Source organism: Cyanistes caeruleus, chromosome 1 (assembly GCF_971803275.1).
Source record: "Cyanistes caeruleus chromosome 1, bCyaCae1.hap1.1, whole genome shotgun sequence".
NCBI classification, from domain to species: domain Eukaryota; kingdom Metazoa; phylum Chordata; class Aves; order Passeriformes; family Paridae; genus Cyanistes; species Cyanistes caeruleus.
The window spans coordinates 73,272,795-73,291,645 of NC_141701.1; the positions used below are offsets into that span (position 1 = coordinate 73,272,795).

Sequence of the window (18,851 nt, forward strand, 5' to 3'; positions counted from 1 at the left end):
TAGATATTTAGTTAGTGTTGGTTTCAAGACTGAGAAACAATTACAATACTTTACATGAAGTGAATGAAACTGGGTTTTTATTAGCATTGTAATTAAGAGCACTCATATTTAGGTGGCCTTAACAGTATTAACATAGACTATTGTGTCAAGACCAATGTAAGCATTTCTGCCTCACTTGTTTTAGCTAACATTAAAGAGGAAAAATGCTCAGCCACAGGCTTGTACTATATGCAAAACTGCAAGAGGAGAGAGGGTGTCATGGAGATAGCATAAAGGGATATGCAGAGCAGACACATGAGACACTTCAAACTGGCACTGTAGTTACTAAAATGCTGTCATATAAACTCTTGTACACCTGTCAGTAGAGGAGAGCTTGAAGTGCAGGTATCACTACTTTACTCAGGAGAAACAAACCACTGATATCCGCCTGCCTTAACAGAGAAAGAGAATTCAAGCTACTTACTGCAGGAATGAATAAAATGGAAGGGAGCAGAGTGATCACAAGTGATTACAAAGTGCAGAAGATGGGATCAAAATAAAAAAAGAAGAAACTCAAAACCAAGCAGCAATAGTAGAAAACAAGGGTTAGTCTACCATTAAACTTTCTAAAAAATTTCTGTGGAAAGAAGGTGGGACAAGCCATAGTGTATCCAAGTGCTGGGATTTTGATCATGGGAAAAGGGCATAATTTCTATGTCAAACAAAGAGGACTCATCTTTCAGCTGTCCCAAGTGTTTTAGAGACCTTCCAGTAGGACAGGGGAAAAGATATCTTCAGCCCTTGTATCCCACTTCAGATTAGTGGGAATGCAAGAATGCCACAAGATGCACGATTCCAGGCAAAATGCCTGCCCATACAAAGTGGCGGAATAGAAAATTCCTTGTTTTGCTGTGGCAAATTATTTCTTTGGTTTGCTTTCCTTGTGTGTGTTGATTTTGCTCTCCTTACTAAACTGTCTTTATCTTATCCCTTCAGTTTTTTCACTTTTAGTCTTCCATTTTTCTCCTCCATCCCACTGTGGGGAAGTGGTCGAGTGGCTGTGTGGGGTTTAGCTGTTGGTTGGGGTCAAACCATGACAGAGGAACAGCCCTCACAAATGTTTTCAACCTGAAGCCATGTAGGAGTTGATACTGACAGTTGTTGCCAACTTATCACCCTTAAGAAGAATAAAGAAAAACAAACAAACAAAAAAAAATAATATCCCCATTTACAGGAGTGCCCATCATCATGGAGGGCTAAAATGGGCCACCTTTGAAACTTAGTCAAGAGCTTTCAGTATAAACCCTTTTTATTTCAAGTACATTCATTGTACAGCTTTTACTTAACTCATTCATTATTTGTGACACCCTCACACATTTACCCCTTTCTCTTCTCTGTCTGATGATAATGAAAAAAATATGTGGGTTTTTTTTTTTCTGTGTCACAGCATGGTAAGAGTGTATCGAGTCACATGTATGCTAGAGAAAGCTAGAACAATGGATACTCAAATTGATCAAATTAATTGTTCCTGTCACAGTTTGGCACAGATAATTTTGTAATTATCAACCACCCAGTTGACTAAATGTCATTTAATAATTACAGGTCAGTTATTTTACACTTGAAGTTACTGCTCATGTAAGGTATATGCAGTACACCAGAAATACTGTAACAGTGTAGGCTTTCTTAGCTGAAATACATTCTTTAAGTAGTTCAAAAGCTCTTTGGAAAACTAAGATTATAATATAAATAATTTTTGAGGTGGAATGAAAAATGGCATTCCCCATGCTAAAGGACAAAAAGCTTGAATGTAGTGGGTCAAGAAGCAATCATATATCTATTTCTAAGTCTTGTTTTTCTTGTCCTGCTGTGAAGACTGAGACTCCCTGGTGTTGATGGTTCTCAGTAGAAGTTACACCTAACTTTCAGTGTAAAATCATATCCTTGAATAACAAGATGCTAAGAGAGCCTTGTGGCAGAAACTATTTCAACAATGCAAACTAAGACAATTTACAAAAGACAAATCAAAGGATCATTTCCAAAAATACTTTGAGAGTAAAGTATAAAAAACACCAAACAAGCAGCATCTTGTCTTTGAATATTTGATAGTAAATAACCCACCAATAAAAACTCCCAGCCTTTACTGTAAAATGATATACCATCTGTTGATTGACTTAGAAAACAAACTAGAGATCAATAAGAATCTGAAATGTAGGTCTTGTAAAAGCATCAATGAGACTTTAGAAAATAATAATAAAAAAAATTCTTACATAAAGACTGTCCCTGGGTGCTGCTTCGCTTCATTTGAGTAATTTCTACCAGTAAAAACTACACAGAAAGTGTATTGAAAATGGACTACTTGACATCTGCCTGCAGAGATGAATACAAATGCCCAGGGGCATGGGGGCATAGACCTAAACTGTACTGCAGTAATCTAACACAGGTATAAAAGCATGAACATCTTAGTATTTGTTTTAGGAATCAGGTACAGGCAAGCACCTTTTAATGTAAAAAAATCATCATTATAACAGGAAATTCCTTGTGAAGCCAATGAGGTAATTAATTTCTCAAACTGTGAGATTTTACCCATAGAATATTTTATTTTAACATATTTTAACATATGAAAATTATGGTTATGAAAGTACTAACAAAATGTTTATAACCAAACGGGGAAGTAAAATTTCTCCAAAGGTATACAGGTGTTGTGTGCACTAAAATGCATTCTCAACAAATACTGTAGAGTCTCTCTGCAATTACATTACTTTTCAGTATCACCTGTGAGATACCCCTTTCATTTAAATTAAACACCATCTATATCTTCTTGCATGTAGAGATTAAAGGAGTTCTCATAATGTCTTTAGTGGAAAACTGACAGTATCACCAATGTACAAGTCACATTCCAGCCTTTAACTGAAGCAATTTTAGAAGTAAAAGGAGAAGGGCAAGGCTATCTATGGGGAAGTGAATCCAGAACTATAATTCTCACTCAAACACATAGGGGAAAAAAGAACATAAAGTCATTCGGGTTAGGAAAAACCTTTATGATCATTGAGTCCAACCATTAACCCAGCACTGCCATGTCTATGACCAAACTAAGTCCCCTAACTGCCTCATGTACACCAGCCCCTTTACCAGCTCTGCTGCCCTTCTCTGGACACGCTCCAGCACTTTGATGTCATTCTTGTAGTGAGGGGCCCAGAACTGGACACAGGATTCAAGATGCAGCCTCACCAATGCTGAATACAGGGGGATGATCACTGCCCTGGTCCTGCAGGCTGCACTATTGCTGATACAGGCCAGGATGCCATTGGCCTTCTTGGCTACCTGACCACATGCTGGTTCATGTTCAGCTGGCTAGTGACCAGCACCAGGTATATGGGTCCTCTCCTGCTGGTCAGCATTCCAGCTTTTCCAGTAACTCTCTTCCCCAGTCCTGCAACATGGTAAGATATTCTGTTTTCTCTGAAGTATCCTCATGGAAATAGAGGAATCTTGCAGAACTCTGTAGAAATCAAACCAAGATACCCTCTGAGGATGATATGAGCACTTCTAATCACCCTTCTGGATCCTTCAAATATTATTAAGATTTCAGTCAGTTAGCATGTCTAAAAGCAACATTATGGACTGTTCTCCAACACCCCATACTAAGTGCAAGTATTCCCTGGGAGAAAACCATGCTAGAAACAAGCATGAATATATCCTTGAACATCAGGAATCTAGCAGTGCAATGGACGACATCAAAGTTACTACAACACTGCAGCTATGTGTATTACAAATAAGATAAACAAGAAGCTAATGGAGTTGATGTCCACTGCCTGACATGAACAAGCAGGGTACTGTGTTGAAAGGCTGCCGGGCTCAGTCGAAAGAACTCACAGAAGTTTACTTCTGTAAAATGAAACAGTTCTGTAAAAAAGAACTGTAAAAAAATTAGAAGTTCTGTAAAGAACTTCTTAGTTCTGTAAAGAACTTCTTAGTTCTGTAAAGAATTCACACCTTTCATTTAATGAAAAAATGAATGTAAATGATGGGCTTCAGTGAGATGGGAAAATAGATGCTTTTAGCATGCAGCCACTCAGTTTATAGAACTCCATGTGACAGTGTCTGGACTGATACTTTTCTTCTGAAGGGAGTCTATGTAAATGCTCTCCAGGATAAAGAGGACACTGTACAATTCAGCAATACTTATTAAGGATTCAAGGGAAGGCTTCAGGCAGGACAGTTCAGCAGTTTGCAGTTAGAACTTAGCATCTTAGAATTATTATCCGAAGGTGAGAATCTTAAGTGTTGTGACTTTGCTGGCAAAAATTAATTTCCTAGCTTTAGGAAAAGAATCATTGGTGCCAAAACCCCTGAGTGACCTGTTACACCTTTGCAGCTGATGGCAGACAGCCATTTTCCATGAGAGCAAAATGGTGCTGGTGTGTGAAACTGCACAATTCAATCCTTTTATATGGTGACCTCATACAAACGAGGAAAATGTCATAGGAAGAAAAAAATGCTGTGGAAGAATGAATCCTGTGTTTAATAGAATGTGCCCTTTCAAAGAAATGTTCTCGGCAGAGTATTTTAAATTGCTTCTCCGTTCCTACATCCCTGTGTGTTCCTTCTTGGCATCCAGGAGCAGCTACTCTGGCTCTGCTCACAGTCTCGCCATTGTTGGTGTAAGAGCCTCTCCTGAGGAGAAAAATACCATCTGAAAGGGTCTTCTTGTGCTCTTCTGCCTGTTAGGCTTTTCATTTGCCTTCAAATATTTGATCAAATCTTCTTCCCTCCTTCCCTTTTAGTTACATTCTTCACTGTCACCAGTGAAAGAATAATGTATATAGAAACTTACTGAAGTACTCTGAAATTCGGAATTTTGGAATTATTATGCCTAACTGTAATGGGCTGCCTGGTAATTTTTACAATCAGTGTTTAGACTTCTGACTCCCTACGTTCCCTTCTACATATATGAGATCTTCAGAGATGATTGGTCACTATTCCAAAGGAGGTGAAAAATATAACTATCAAACATTAGCAAAAATAATCCAATTTCTTCAACTCCATTCTAATATCTGCTCCACCACATAAGCACCCAGCACAGGCAATAAAGGTAGAGAACGAGAAACACTACTGAGAGCATGTATAGCACCTGCCTTGCAGTCAGCAAGACTCAAGGAGACTCAGGAGTAGCATTTGTGAAAAACTTTCAGATTAGAGTAGCAGTTACAATTTGTAAGTATGTATTTCAAATAAATACTTGCACTGAATGGCTTTGAGCAGCATAGAAGTGGCAGCACCTGCAAGAAGTAACACTGCCATCTTTATCAATGGCCAGTGTTTATTGCATTTACCTTTTGCTGTTCTGCTGTGATCAGGGTTGGAAGGGGAAAAATACAAATTCTTCCAGAAGTATAAAACCTAATTCGCTGCATAAGCTGGGTTTATTCTGTGAGGAAGAAAATTACTTGTGCTAACCTTAGCATCCAGCCTTGGACATCTACACATAAACAGTTATCAACTTTGTTTGAAGTACTTTAAGACAGAGAGGGGGATTTACAGACCTCATTGCTACATAAGACTGAGCAAGACATTTACATTGATGCAGCAATAAAAGCACATTTCCAGTGACATCAAATCATCCAGTGACCAGTTCATAAGGACACCTGTGATCAATGTGCTCTAGAAAAAACACCTACCATAAAAAACATGTTCATGAAGGGAAAAATAGCTCTAACTTCCCTAGCCATGCATCCAACATATTTGACCATCTTTTTCTCAGTTGTTTTCTGGAGAGCTTTTACACTTCCTTTTCTTGAGGGGGAATTCAGAGAAAGCAAGGGGTAGTCTTCCACTTTAGCCACAGAAATTGAAATATTTTCGAAAATAAAAACATAATGGTAAAACCATAAAAGGTATTAGGAATCTCAGAAATGCATACAGTCATGGCTGCTATTTTCTATTTATGTCTAAATTTTACACAAGGAGAAATTTTATACATATGCCACTAATTTATGAGAGGAGGCCATGTCTGCCACTACACAAAAACAAAACTGGAAGACAAAGAATGGTCAGGTTCAGAGGATAGATCATTAATCACCTTTTAGGGTAGGTGATACAATATAAATCACACTTAAAAGAATAATAAAAAAAAGTATTTCAGAACAGTTATTTCTAGAAACTCTGGGTGTAATAGCCATTAACTGCAGTCTGAGAATTCGATGCTCAGTAGTGACAAAGGTAGAGAGGACTTTTTTCCCCGGTCAGGTAAGTCCACAGTTGAAATTTTAACAACTGCATTACATTTCAAATTTAATACAACCAGGTAAATAAGCTAAATAGTTGTATAATATTATTCTTTCTGTGCATGCACATTCAAGTGTACATTACAGACTAACACTTATAAAATTATTTATTTAATTCCATTTGCTTTTTTCTCAGTGCCTGTCAGACACACAAAATAGCAGCAGCATTCTTTACTTACACATTTCTATGTTTGTCCTCTCTCTAGGATTTGAAAGACCACTAGGACAGTTTCTTATCTTTAGCCCAAGTCCTTTGATATATTAAAGCTAGATATTTCGTTAAAGAGCAGTTTTCTCTGCCTCAAAAGGTTTTTGGTTTTTTTTCTCTGTAATCTCAGTAAGAGATTGTACAGAAAATATGCTGTATCCTGGTGCTTTTTTCCTTGTGTCAGAGCTGTCAGGATTCCCTGCAACTGTGTACAGCATGACTGGAATGCTGCTATCACAAAGAAGGAATTAGGTATTAAATGTGGTCACTCTCAGACAGAGGAGAACTGGTGACAACACACAACTACAACACAAATACTTTGCAGAAAAGAGAATTTTGGTATCAATTTCTATTATTTAGGTGTTAGTTCAACTCAGACACGTTCTTAACAGTTGCTTAACAACAGGAGTTGTCCCAGTGTTGCTATATTTTATATATTAGTAAAGGCCTGTCTGCACAAACCAGTCTTTGAAATAAGTCGTGATATTAAAGGTTAAAGTCCTTGAAACCTTCCTGCAGAAGAGAGAGTAAAGCGAAAAAATATCCTTGTGTACAGGAGAAAAAATGTAAACCTGTGTGTGTTAGCCAATAGTAATTTGCTTAGCCCACGGACCCTGTAGAACCCTATAAAAGGTGTGCTAAAGATAGAAATAAACGGCGTTCACTTCTACTTCTGTGAAGAGTCGTGAATAAGCTGGCGGTCTCTCAATATCCCAGGCAGTTTTAAGAGGACTTCTTAAGTTCCTCTGGCTAGATATATACCAAGGAAGAATCTTTGATATCTGGTGTGATACAACCTTATCAACAGGATTTTGAACTCTCACACAAAAGGTCGTTTGAGAAACCGTGATTCAGTGGAAGGTCGAGCATACTCTAGGCACACTACTGAGCCATTTGGGTAGACCCCAATCCCAAGAAGCAAACACAGAAACTATTTCAAGTGCTCTGCTGAGGCATGACCTAAACACAACAGGGCTTACCATTAAATAATAGAGGTTGGTACATAGATAGATACACACAAAGATAAAATAGTTTGATAATATTGGATGATTTAGGCTGAAAAGCTCCACAAAGCATTAGGAAAGTATACAATACATCCCATTATTTTGTTGTCTTACAAAAATCCAAAGTACCAGAAGTTTGAAAGCATATTTTTAGATGAACTGTTTTAAGAAAGGTATTTTGGTTCGTTTCCATAGCAGTTTCTGTATTACATAGTGAAGAGCATATGAAAGTCCTGAATAATAACAAATGAAGCGGGGGAATCCTTGTTTTATCTTCTATCCTTTCTCACAGAAGAAACTCACAACCTGTTTAGTTCTCTACTGTTTTATTTACATACCTTCACCCTTCCAGCTCATGAGCTTGAAGCTTACAAAGGCTGATGTCCAAAGATGGGATGGGTGAGATCAACAATGACCTGAGACCTTTTTTACCAAATGATCAGCAACAAAAATTAAACCATCTTCCTCCCTTAAACAGGACAGCTACCTGAGGGCTCTCAATCTATGGCTAACAGGAGGCAGCAGAGGTTGTGCAATAAGTAAATTGCTCTAATAATTTAACTGCCTTTTTCAGAGATGTATCAATTCTTTTACTGAAAAAATAATTTCTGAGTAAGGATGAGAGTCAAGTACAGAGAGAGTGTGCATTTAAAATTTTCAGTGATATCTGTACCAGACTTCTCTTCTCCACAACATTCCTCACTTTAACATTCATATAAATACTTTTTAAATTACTATTTCTAAGACGTTTGAGGTGATGTATGCAACCAGTGCAGTTCTGCCAACGCCAGCAGACTACATGCTTACTCACTAAGGAATTTCCTGAGCATGAAAAAGCCTGGAAGGGAAGGTTCTATAGTGGGATATATCCACAGAGTTGTTTGTGCTGAGGGTGAGGAGGATGAAGCACTGGCAAGCTAGCATCATGGCACAGTTCTGACAAATAAGCAATAGCACATCTTGATCTCAGTTTACCTTTACATGCCAGGCTAAAAGGTGCCAGTACAGGCACAGATTCATGTGCATGCCATATGCCCCTGATTAGTAGTGTCTCTAACACGGCCAGGGGAAGCAGCTGGGGCTGGTAACAGCTTCACTTATTCCATTTTAGTTGACTGCTGTGTGTTTGTCAGATCCCTCAGAGCTGCCTTCCTTCTGTTTAACTTGTGCCAAAAGCTGTGCTGGTCCCATTAACCACCGGGAACAAACAAGAAAGAAGGTATCTGTCAGCTACATGTACAGAACAAGCTCTATATTGATGTCTGAACTACATTTTTGATACAATCTGCACTGAATTACAAGATCATAAGACCCATGAGTACTATTCAAGCTGCAAAACCAGTGAAATGAAACCTATTCACACAATTATGCATTAAAGGATGCTCTGATTTAGAACTTATTTGCGTAATTTTCATATTCTGTGTTTGTATTTAGTGTTTAGATGTCTCTTGGAGAGCCCTGTGGAAATGCCCATATGTTTCAGCAAGATCAAAACTACACCACTAGCTGATTACTGAACAACTATGATACAATGTTTAAATGGTATGCAATCAATCAAACTGTTCCTAAGGAAACAGAACAATGAGTTACAACAGTATTTTATGCATTTTTAACATTTAACAGCAACAAATGACTTAATTGAAAGCTTTAGTAAAATGGGTCCAGGCATATATCCATGATGTCTCTTTTAAGTTTTTTACAGCACACATAGATAATTATTGATGATAAACAGCAGACAACAACACTGCTGGAAAAAGGATTTATAAATCTTACCTCTGCTTTTATTTTATTGTCTCCAAAACAGAGGTGTTGTAAGTAGGCTGCAGCATTCGACTGTACTGAGGGAAATTGATGCTGTAACATCTGTATAACTTCTGGAAGCTCTGGATCCCGCCACCCAAACTCTCTGTGCAAAAGCAAATACAAAAGATTCATCAAAATTTCTGCTATTAGTGGATAAATGTGCCAACAGTTAGGTCAACAAAGAAGACAGAAATGTCTAAATGAAATATTTTTCCCCCATTATTATCAAAGCAAACATTAAAATCAAATATGAAGCTATTATTCATTTTAAACTTCTCTGGAAAAAGAACTATACAAAGCATAACTAGATAAAGTAACTTTGTGGAATTAGTTCTCTAACTGATAGTTTCCTAAATAAAAAGGCTATATGAAATCTTTAATGTAAGAAAAGAAAGAAAATACATGCTCATATTACCACAGAAGGTTTGCTATGAAATTCTAATTTGTAAAAAAGTCCTTTTTGCTTACTGTTCTCTCTACGCAATACCAATCACTATATTGAGTCCAATACCAATCATTATATTGAGAGCAATGATCAATTTTGTCTTTGTTTTTTGGGTTTGTTTTCAGATGCAGTCAATGTAAAACTCTTACACATTTCTGGCCCTACTTGAGCACTCAAGTCTTTGCACTTCAATCCTACAAAACATGAAATGCCATTAGCATCACATAAAAAAACTGAATCCAAGTATGCTGAACTAGTCCCAGTACATATTATGCAGCTTCCAGACCTTAACTTAAAATCAGTCTGTCACTTCAGGTGAATTTTTCTATTCTGGGTTTACGGGTAAAAATCATTCATAGAAATGCCTTTGGAATTTGTGACCCTAAAACCAGAAACACACGCAGCCTCTGTGCATGATACACTTAGTCATCATATGCCTTTTCCCCAAGAGCTTATTTTTTGTGCCATATAAACATTTTGACCATCTTCCATCTAGTGATACATGTTTAAGCTACAAGAAGGAGGTTAGGAAAAAGAGTAACTTGCAAAAGAATTGCTGTTACCTCTGTTGCAGTTACCATGGTCATCTGGGACCTCATTGCCAAAAAAATCCCCTGGTAGACCTGTTGCAGAGTCCAGCTATAATATTTGGACAAAATAATCCTGATCACCAGACTCCTTCCTAAATTATAGGGATTTTTGTGCACAGAGGCCAAGTATACATCACTAATGGAATTCACAGCATCTCTCCAATCTGTCCCAAGCACACTTTAAATACAATTCTCCACAACATTTTAGGGAAGGAAGAAATTTCCTCATTTTACAATAATAATGAATTTTTACTGAACAGAGGGACTGTCTGTTCTCATATGTGATGTTTGCAGGATTGCAAGTTGTCATTACAGTTGTATCTTTATGGAGATTCAGAATATGAATATGAGATGTAAAAAAACCACTCAGAATTTCACTGGTTATTTCTCTTCTGACAAAACGTAAGTTAACTCATGAATATTAGAATTCACATTAAATATTTAATATAATGAAACCATAAAGATGTAGTAATAAATCACATATGGACTATTCCACTGAATTTTTAGGTGATATAGGACTGTTGGAAATCTCTGCAAGAGGTTCAAAAAGGTTTTAACATTTAATTGATATTCTGAAAAATCAGAGATCATTGTAAAAGGTATCAGGGAAGGCTACAGACTTCAATAGCTGAAGATTGTTAGCATCACATTTCCAGCTTACCATGACTCCGTTAGCAGGTAAAGAGGAAGGGATTCTCTCGTTAAGCCCACCTTTTTTAATGTTTAAATTGCTAGAGATCATAGAAGCAATGCTATCTGGCAGGGTAGCTTCCTCTTCTATCTTTCTTTCAATTAATAATGTTAACACTTCCTAACAGTTCTTCAAACCTATTAGATCTGTATTCTATAGAAACAGCTCAAACCAAATCACAGTCATCTTCCAGATTTTTTGTTTAAATAAAAATAAGAAATGGAAGTAAAATCCAATAATCTCACTGAAAACAAACTAATTATCCTACCTTCACTTCTAATTTATTCTCATTTTCAATCCTAGATGCCAAGTGCAGGTGTGAGTATTTTGGAGATCATGCAAAATACCAGAAGAAAACAGCTTGAATGACAAGAGAAGAAGGGGGAACACTTGAAATGAGTTGTTGTTGTTGTAGCAAATAACTACATGTCAAAGTGTGGGAACTTATACCAACAAATTCTCTCCAAAAGGAAATTTCGTCCTTCTTAACATGTGTATTACTTAATCCAACCAAGAAATAAACCAACCAAAATGCAACTAAACAAAAGGCCTGCTATGTGCAGGAGTACAGGGCTCTAACCATCAGCTCAGGTTTTTTTAACTCATGGCATGGAATCCAGAACAGAACAGGCCGTAAGGGGGAAAAAGGAAAAAGGTCCCTTCATCAAAGGGACAGTTAATTGTTCTGAGGAACCTGCAGTCTTTACAAGGTACTTAAGTATTAAAACAAGGCTCTCCCTACTTTTACCCCTGATCTCCCAAAAAAGTCAGCATACGACTGAGATATAAATACTTGCAAATGGATGTGTGCACATTGGATGTAAGTAGAAAATTAATTCAGACAAGAAACCCTTAGCACTGAATACTGAGTTTGTTATGTAACCAGTTTTTGGAGAGATAATGAACAAAGCAGGAAAAGAAGTTTAAAAATTTAGCCCTAGTATGCACTGTCATTTTAAGCAGATGGTCTCTAAGATGTACTTTTAGTAGCTTCTAAATGAAATACAGTAGCTACATAAAACAAACAAAAACTTCTGTCAACAGTTAAGGCTGCATGAATAATTGTGATAATTTCAGCAGCCTTCAGGACAAGAAAGAGTATTTTCTAGGGGTTTAAATTTTCATTTGTTTTATGTAAGTGTTTTATAGGTGGAAAAAAGTGAGAATGAGAAAGAGGATTTTTTTTAAGAACAGCAAGTTTGCAGTTCTATAAACATTTATTTAAAAAATTTAAATATAGGTTTATTTAATTTTTTTTTTAAATTTAGCTTTATTATGAAAAGTTAGAAAGGCTACTTAATGAAGCCTGGAGAAGGAAGGAGGACTGGTGTTCCTTAAAGACATAGGCACAGAACGCATGTGGAATAATTTGCATGGATGTGGAAGAAACATCCAGGCCATGCCTCCAAGCATACCTACCTAAATGACAAAAAATATGTATTACAATAGAGAGCCAAAGAAAAAGTAACACCTAGGAGGAGAGAGGTGGAATTAAGCGATCTTTTACTCCCTACCAATGAAAAGTAGTAGGGCTGGTATTTGACAGAGATAGATTAAAGGAAAGTAGAAGGTTAATGAAAATGCAATCTACCTTGATTTCTGTGAAACATCTGATACTGTACCACATGCAAATTAACAAAATTCACACTTAGTAAAATTATAAAGTAGAATTAAGCAGAATTTAAAATCATAGTGAACATCCTAAACAAACACTATCTAAACCTGTGTCCCTCATTAAAACATCACCACACTCACAAAATCTGAGTGAGGCAATCCACACAGATGGTGAAACAAGACAGAAGGCTGAAGTAAATCTGAGGAAGTGCGTGGCATTTTGAGAATGCTAACAAAGTATCTTATGGGGTGTGACAGCTGTAGCTGGACTACAGCTGCACAGATAATTTGATTTCACAGACCCCAGCCTATCACCTTAGAAGAGCTGAAGTAAACAAATCCCCTGGCATGTTACTGATAGGTTAGACTCAAGTTCACACAGGGGACCCCAGCCAATCCCTTCGGAGCACAGATACACCCATATCATTGGCCAGTGAGCTGGGTGGAGTTGAGACCCTTAGGTAATCATGTATATAACCATGGGAAATTTAAAGCCCTTATAAAAGGGGGTTCCAAATAATAAAATTTGGCTGCTGCTGCACGAACTCGGTGTGTTCTTGTCACTTGTCTGTCTCAAACTGTGGCAGTGTGGTTGACGCAAAAATGAAGAGTAAGGCAATAGCTGTATATGCAAGATCTTTCGCTAAACTGCCACTTGCCATGATTTCCTTGGAGTAAGAACACTAATCCATTTAGGTCAGCCAAAGACTTCTGGTGGCAGTGTGAGTTTTTCCAGAAGAGAATCCCAGCTATGCAAGAACTTCCAGTTTGTCTGGAAAGCAGCATTTGCAATAAACTCCAAATATTTTGGCAGGTTGTAAAAGTTCATTTTTTTCTAGGAAGCATCCTCACCTGGGCAGACTGACCAGTGCACACCAAGGTGTTCCAACCTCCTTTCTTTGATGGAAACTGTGCTCTAGGATTGTAGGATTGATCTAATTTTGAATCCTGCAGAAGGTTTTAGGTTGAAGTGGTGAACTAAGGCAGATGTTCCATGGATTACACCAGACTACTACCCCAGGAGTGGAAGAGAACCCAAAGAGGAACACTAAGCTCTATGTAAACTGGCTATATATATGCCTGGAGTTATCACAAAAGGCTACATCTTATTATAAACAACTGAAAAGAATCAACAAGGAGTTCTACATGAGACACAGCAATGCTGACATAAAAGCAGTAGCACCTCGAAATCCAGGCTGACTTGGGTACTGCAAGTAATGCACTGAAAACATGCAAAAAAGGTCCTGTTCCTGCTATCGTACCACATACATATGCCAGAAAGTAATAAAAGAGATGCAAACTTAAGAGACTGTAATACAGCTGAGTGCATTGGCTCTGTGGGTTCACTTAGAGGTGCTGCTGAACACAGAGGATGTGCTGCATCTGAATATTTGCTTTAAGTATGCCATAATTTTCTTCCTCAGCTACTGAGAATGCTGATGGTACACAGAAAAGCAAAACCAAAAATCTTGTTACATATATATCTGCACTGATTTTTAAAAGGCTACTAAATGAGTTTTTAAAACACAGGTCTCCAGCTGGTAACTAAGCATTCTGATTGCATCTACAAAGCATTGGAAGAGCAGGTGTGATGGTTCTGTCTACTCTCCAGCCATTGGTCACTGTGAATCTCATGAGAGCTTGGGTTCTTATTTCTGATTTATGTTATTAGAGCAGAACATTCACATCTGATCCAGCAGTTGGCACAGGCAAGCACTGACACCTAGAGCTATTCCTGTCTCTGCAGCATTCCCCAAAGGCAGTGCTGTGAAGACGCCCGCTATAAAGAACCGTATGCTTGACAAAGACTGAACTACCAACAAGCATTTATCAAAGAAAGAGAATGCACTATTTTTTATTACAAGACTCTTTAAACCAAACTTGTCTATGTATTCCTGGCTGTCTTAATATGTATGTGAAACTGGTGAAGGAAAGATTTTCATATATGAAGTGGTGCTGAAAGGAAAACATAATTCAATCTGAGCTAAGGATATTTCCTCAATTTTTACCTCATATACATTGTGGCATTGCTAATGCCAGTTTTAAATACTTTCTGCTGAATTTATGCCTACGCAGACCCTTTTGTTTGCTTCCTCCCTCAATTCAAAGTCAAAGTCTGAAAATCTCTTTTCCCTTATTTCAGATAGGAGAGCTGTGAAAATGGTTTTCTGGTAGTACTAAAAGAAAACAAACTACATGTAGTTCAGGATCAAACACAAGGAGAGCTAATCAAAAGCCAAAAGAAGATCAAAGAACTACTCCTGTGTTTAAAGGAGATAGTTCTCCTGTGTTAAAATATCTGTTTCTGTGTTAAAATATCTATTAAAATATTTGGAAGGCAATATACCAATACTACAAGAATCTCTCTCTAAGGACTTTTCTTGGTACATTTAAAAAAAGCAAAGATGGGATGTTAAACCCTACTAGAAAAATAAATCAAGAATACTTAAACATAATCCACAGAAAAGGAATATGATATAAAGAGGAAGGAGCCATCTAACAACTCATTTCCTTATTTTCTTTCTGTGGCTCTCTGACAATTGGTCAAACACAAGAGAACACAGCCTTGTTACACTTAATTTATTGAGAGTTAAATTTGAAATGCTTCCTTGAAGTACTTTCTCTTTTTCAAACATACTTCTCCATATATACATGTACATACATATGCAGAGATTGCCCGCCCACTCTGAATGATCTGGTACGGTTTAAAAGGAGGCAGAACTACTATATTTGCTTTGAAAATGGAACAAATGAATACTGGGTAACTTCAGCACACAATTTTAGGAAATAAAATAGATAGATCAATCTCTGTTCCTCTCACCCTGGAAAACCCTCAAAACCCTTGAGCATACTCCCTTCTCCAGTCAAACTTGGTCAAAGAAGTGTACAGTAACAAGCAATAGATCATCATCCTCAGACCCATGGTGACACAAACAACACATAACCAATCACAAGATGTAGGAATAGCTTGTTTGGACCTAATGCAAGCCCCTAAGGACAGAAATGAACCCTTATCAGCAGACAGCTCCCTGTGCTTCTCTTTTTGTCCTTTCAAATTAGATAAGCCAAACCTCACTGAAAAAGGAACAAACTAATCTGACATAGTTTAGTCGAAATTTGGAAGCACCAGAAGGATGACAGAAAAGGCACTGAAGCTGTACCTTCTATGAATAACAATGTTGATTTCTCATGAAACAAAGAATTATGTTATTGTTCATTCCAACCTGAGAACTGCAGCCTGTGTGGGGTGCTCACTAAGGCTGAGCACAGGTAATCCACCATCACACAGACTAAATGTGAGCATCTCACCAAACCTGTGATTCTGGAATCTTGCAAATCTTCACCATTTTTTTTCTTCTTCTAAAAGGCTTTTTACACTTTCTGAAAAGCTGATCTTGTTAAAGCTTTTCAAATTTAACATGACTATATGTAAAACAGCTGTAAAAGTATCTGGCAATCTGCTAAAAACTTGGATGTTGCTCTTGGGTTATGACATTTTCCTTGGTTTATGCTTTCATGTGGCTTAAACTAAAACAGCCATACAGTAGTGTTTATACAGATTCAGCACAATGTGGTTTTTACAATATATTAGTGTCTACTAATGAGGTGCAGAGAAGGATTTGATGCACAGGATTCTTGTCCAGCTCTGCCAAGCAGTGATGGAGATGCTCAGGATGTGTGTCTTTAATACAACCATAAATCTGGGGTCTCAGGGTTAATCCAGTACTTCAAAAAATTACATTTTGAATACAGCAAAGGGCTGAAACTGACTTGACAAATAAACCTTCCCACAGTTCTGCCCTTGTATCCTTCACATGTTTTCTGATAAAGCATCACTCTTCTGTTACTTAGATTTTGGAATAAAAGAAAACAACAACTAAGAGGTGAGCATGTGAAGAGTCAAGATGAGATCTACTTCAATGTAATAAAAATGGCTTGGAACTGAACACTCTTTAGAATTTGTGAACATTTCATTTAAGAGGGAAAGATTTTAAAGATTATTCAGTTGAGTAAAGATTGTCAAATGACACTGGACCATGTGTTACTATTTACAGCTACAGCTGCCTTCAATACAATGTAATTATAATCAGAGGTGTAAGTATTATCTAATAACTCAAGGTTACCCTAATTTCATTTACAAATGTCTTTTTAATGAAAATGTTTTCATGAACCTTTATGAAATATTTTTTCACTCTATGTCGGTACTGATCTATATGTTAATTCTCTCACGCCCTATGAGGGAGCTTGCATTTCTTATTCTAATGAAAACAGTTGGCTGCACTGTGAGGTAACCATACCCTCAGTACCTGGTACAATGTTATCTCTCCTCTAGACTGTGTGTTTGGAGCAGGGAATTCAGTGCTTTAGACTATCTCTTACTTTGCCATTTGTATTACTTGATTTGTTTAGTTTGTTTGTTTCAGTTAAAAATAGATATTTATCTTTTGGGGCTGTTGAACTTAAAGTCTTGAAGAAATAGTTTTATCTCTTCCTCTGCAGGTATTTGCATATACGGGGACTGCCTCTGCAAAAGCAAGTAAGAGGCAGATTACCTAAGCTATCAAGATCTCTTTAAGCTCACTAATTTATCTTGGTTTTTCCCTGTGATGTGTAACATTTTTCTGACCTCCTACTACAAAAGGGCCTTACTGTAGCTCAGTACATTGCAGCTGCGAAAATATGCCAAGTTAACCCTTCCCTAAGAGACCAGCTTGGCCTTCCTCCACCTACACTAGTTCACATGTCACAGGGCAGATTTCAGGAGATTATGGAATGTTAATCACTGGCAGCACTGCTGTTAGAGGTACAGATATGCTTTCTGCATAGATCAGAAAGGTGGAAACTTAGACAGGAGACCAGAACAGTACACAGACCTAGGGGATTCCAGACTTGACTCACTCATTGACTTACACTGTCACAAAATTATTTACTTTAATGTCTTTCTGAGGTTTGAGAGGTTTTCCACCTACAGAGACCCATAAATCAAAGTTGTCTCCTTTTCTGGAACTACTGTTCCCACTCCTAAAGGCTCCTAAACCTTTCTGTATTTCAACAACAGGAGAAAAAAAAGGCTTTTGAGACTCTGCCCCTCTATGGCCATATAGAAATGTATCCTTTCTAAAGAACAACTGTTACTCCACAAACCCCTGATTTCCCTAGGAAAGTGGGAGAGGCATTTTAGAGAGGAATATATTTATTTTACTTCCCTACATGTATGGTAACACATAAACACTGCAGCTATTAAAAAAAAAAAAAAAAAAAAAGAAAGTGAAAAAAAAAGAAGCAGGAGCACTTAAACATCAGCCTAACAGCACCAGTGTTAATGATTTAAACCACACTCACCTGCAGGAGGAGAAGCTGGCACACACAGTATCACTGAAAGGCTCAAAGTATCCCCATTGTTTTTTGAAATAACTAGAACCACAAAAAGTTTCCAAAAGGTTTTGAGGCATTCCACCTCTCCCCAGTCAAAACTTTTCAATTTTGTGCTATTAAGCAGAATGAGTTTCGCAATAAGGGATGTGACAACACAAGGTTTGTCTCTCCCTGCTACACTCTTTGCCTGATCAAGTTTCTGGCTCCAGATCTCAAGTTCGATGACAGTGACAGGAGAACTGCTTCTACCCTTTTCCAGCAGGGATGACAAAGTCAAGCTTTTTAAGGTTTAGGTAAATCAAGAAAAAATGAAACTGGATGTTTCTCTCCTGTTCTCAAATGTAAAGCTTAGACGTATCACTGCTTGCGTAACCTGGAGACTGCCACAGGAAAGCAGTAACCACCAACACTAGAAACCTGCTGTTTTCTATGTGTGCAAATAGTAGAAAATAGGAAATTCCAACAGAGCGTACAGTTTAGCACAAGCTACAGAAATACTTTTTACAGTTAGAGTGGGGCGCCAGGAAAAGGTGTGAATCTAAACTAACGGAAAGTCTTAATCCTAAATATCTTGTGTTATCTCAGTCCTTAATGATTACTCCATCGAGTGTGCTATTGCCTTGCTCTCTTGCTGCACAGCAGAAATCCATCCCATTCTCATCCCCACACATCCACATCAGGCATCATTCTTATCTATGCAACACTTTGCAGCACTAAGCACAGCAAACTCTTAATAATAGGCATTCATTTGATGCTTAATAATGAATAATAAACAGTAAAACTTAACAGTGACCCAACATATTAATAAAAACAATACAAATTGCTAAGTCCAGAATTTGTCCTGAAACACCAACTCT

The 18,851-nt window shown here is 37.5% G+C and overlaps 1 protein-coding gene across 21 annotated transcripts in view; it reads right to left on the bottom strand.

Annotated features, from left to right (window-relative positions):
* The window catches only part of CTNND2 (catenin delta 2), a 693,808-nt gene that overhangs the window by 165,931 nt on the left and 509,026 nt on the right, over positions 1 to 18,851 (bottom strand). For all 21 annotated transcript variants that reach the window (XR_015289263.1, XM_086897815.1, XM_086897796.1 and 18 more), the window contains one exon: positions 9,249 to 9,381. Coding sequence is in view for 20 of the 21 variants with exons in the window: in XM_086897815.1 (XP_086753941.1) it covers positions 9,249 to 9,381 (133 nt within the window). In the remaining variant the exon portion in view is untranslated. The remainder of the gene's footprint in view (positions 1 to 9,248; positions 9,382 to 18,851) is intronic.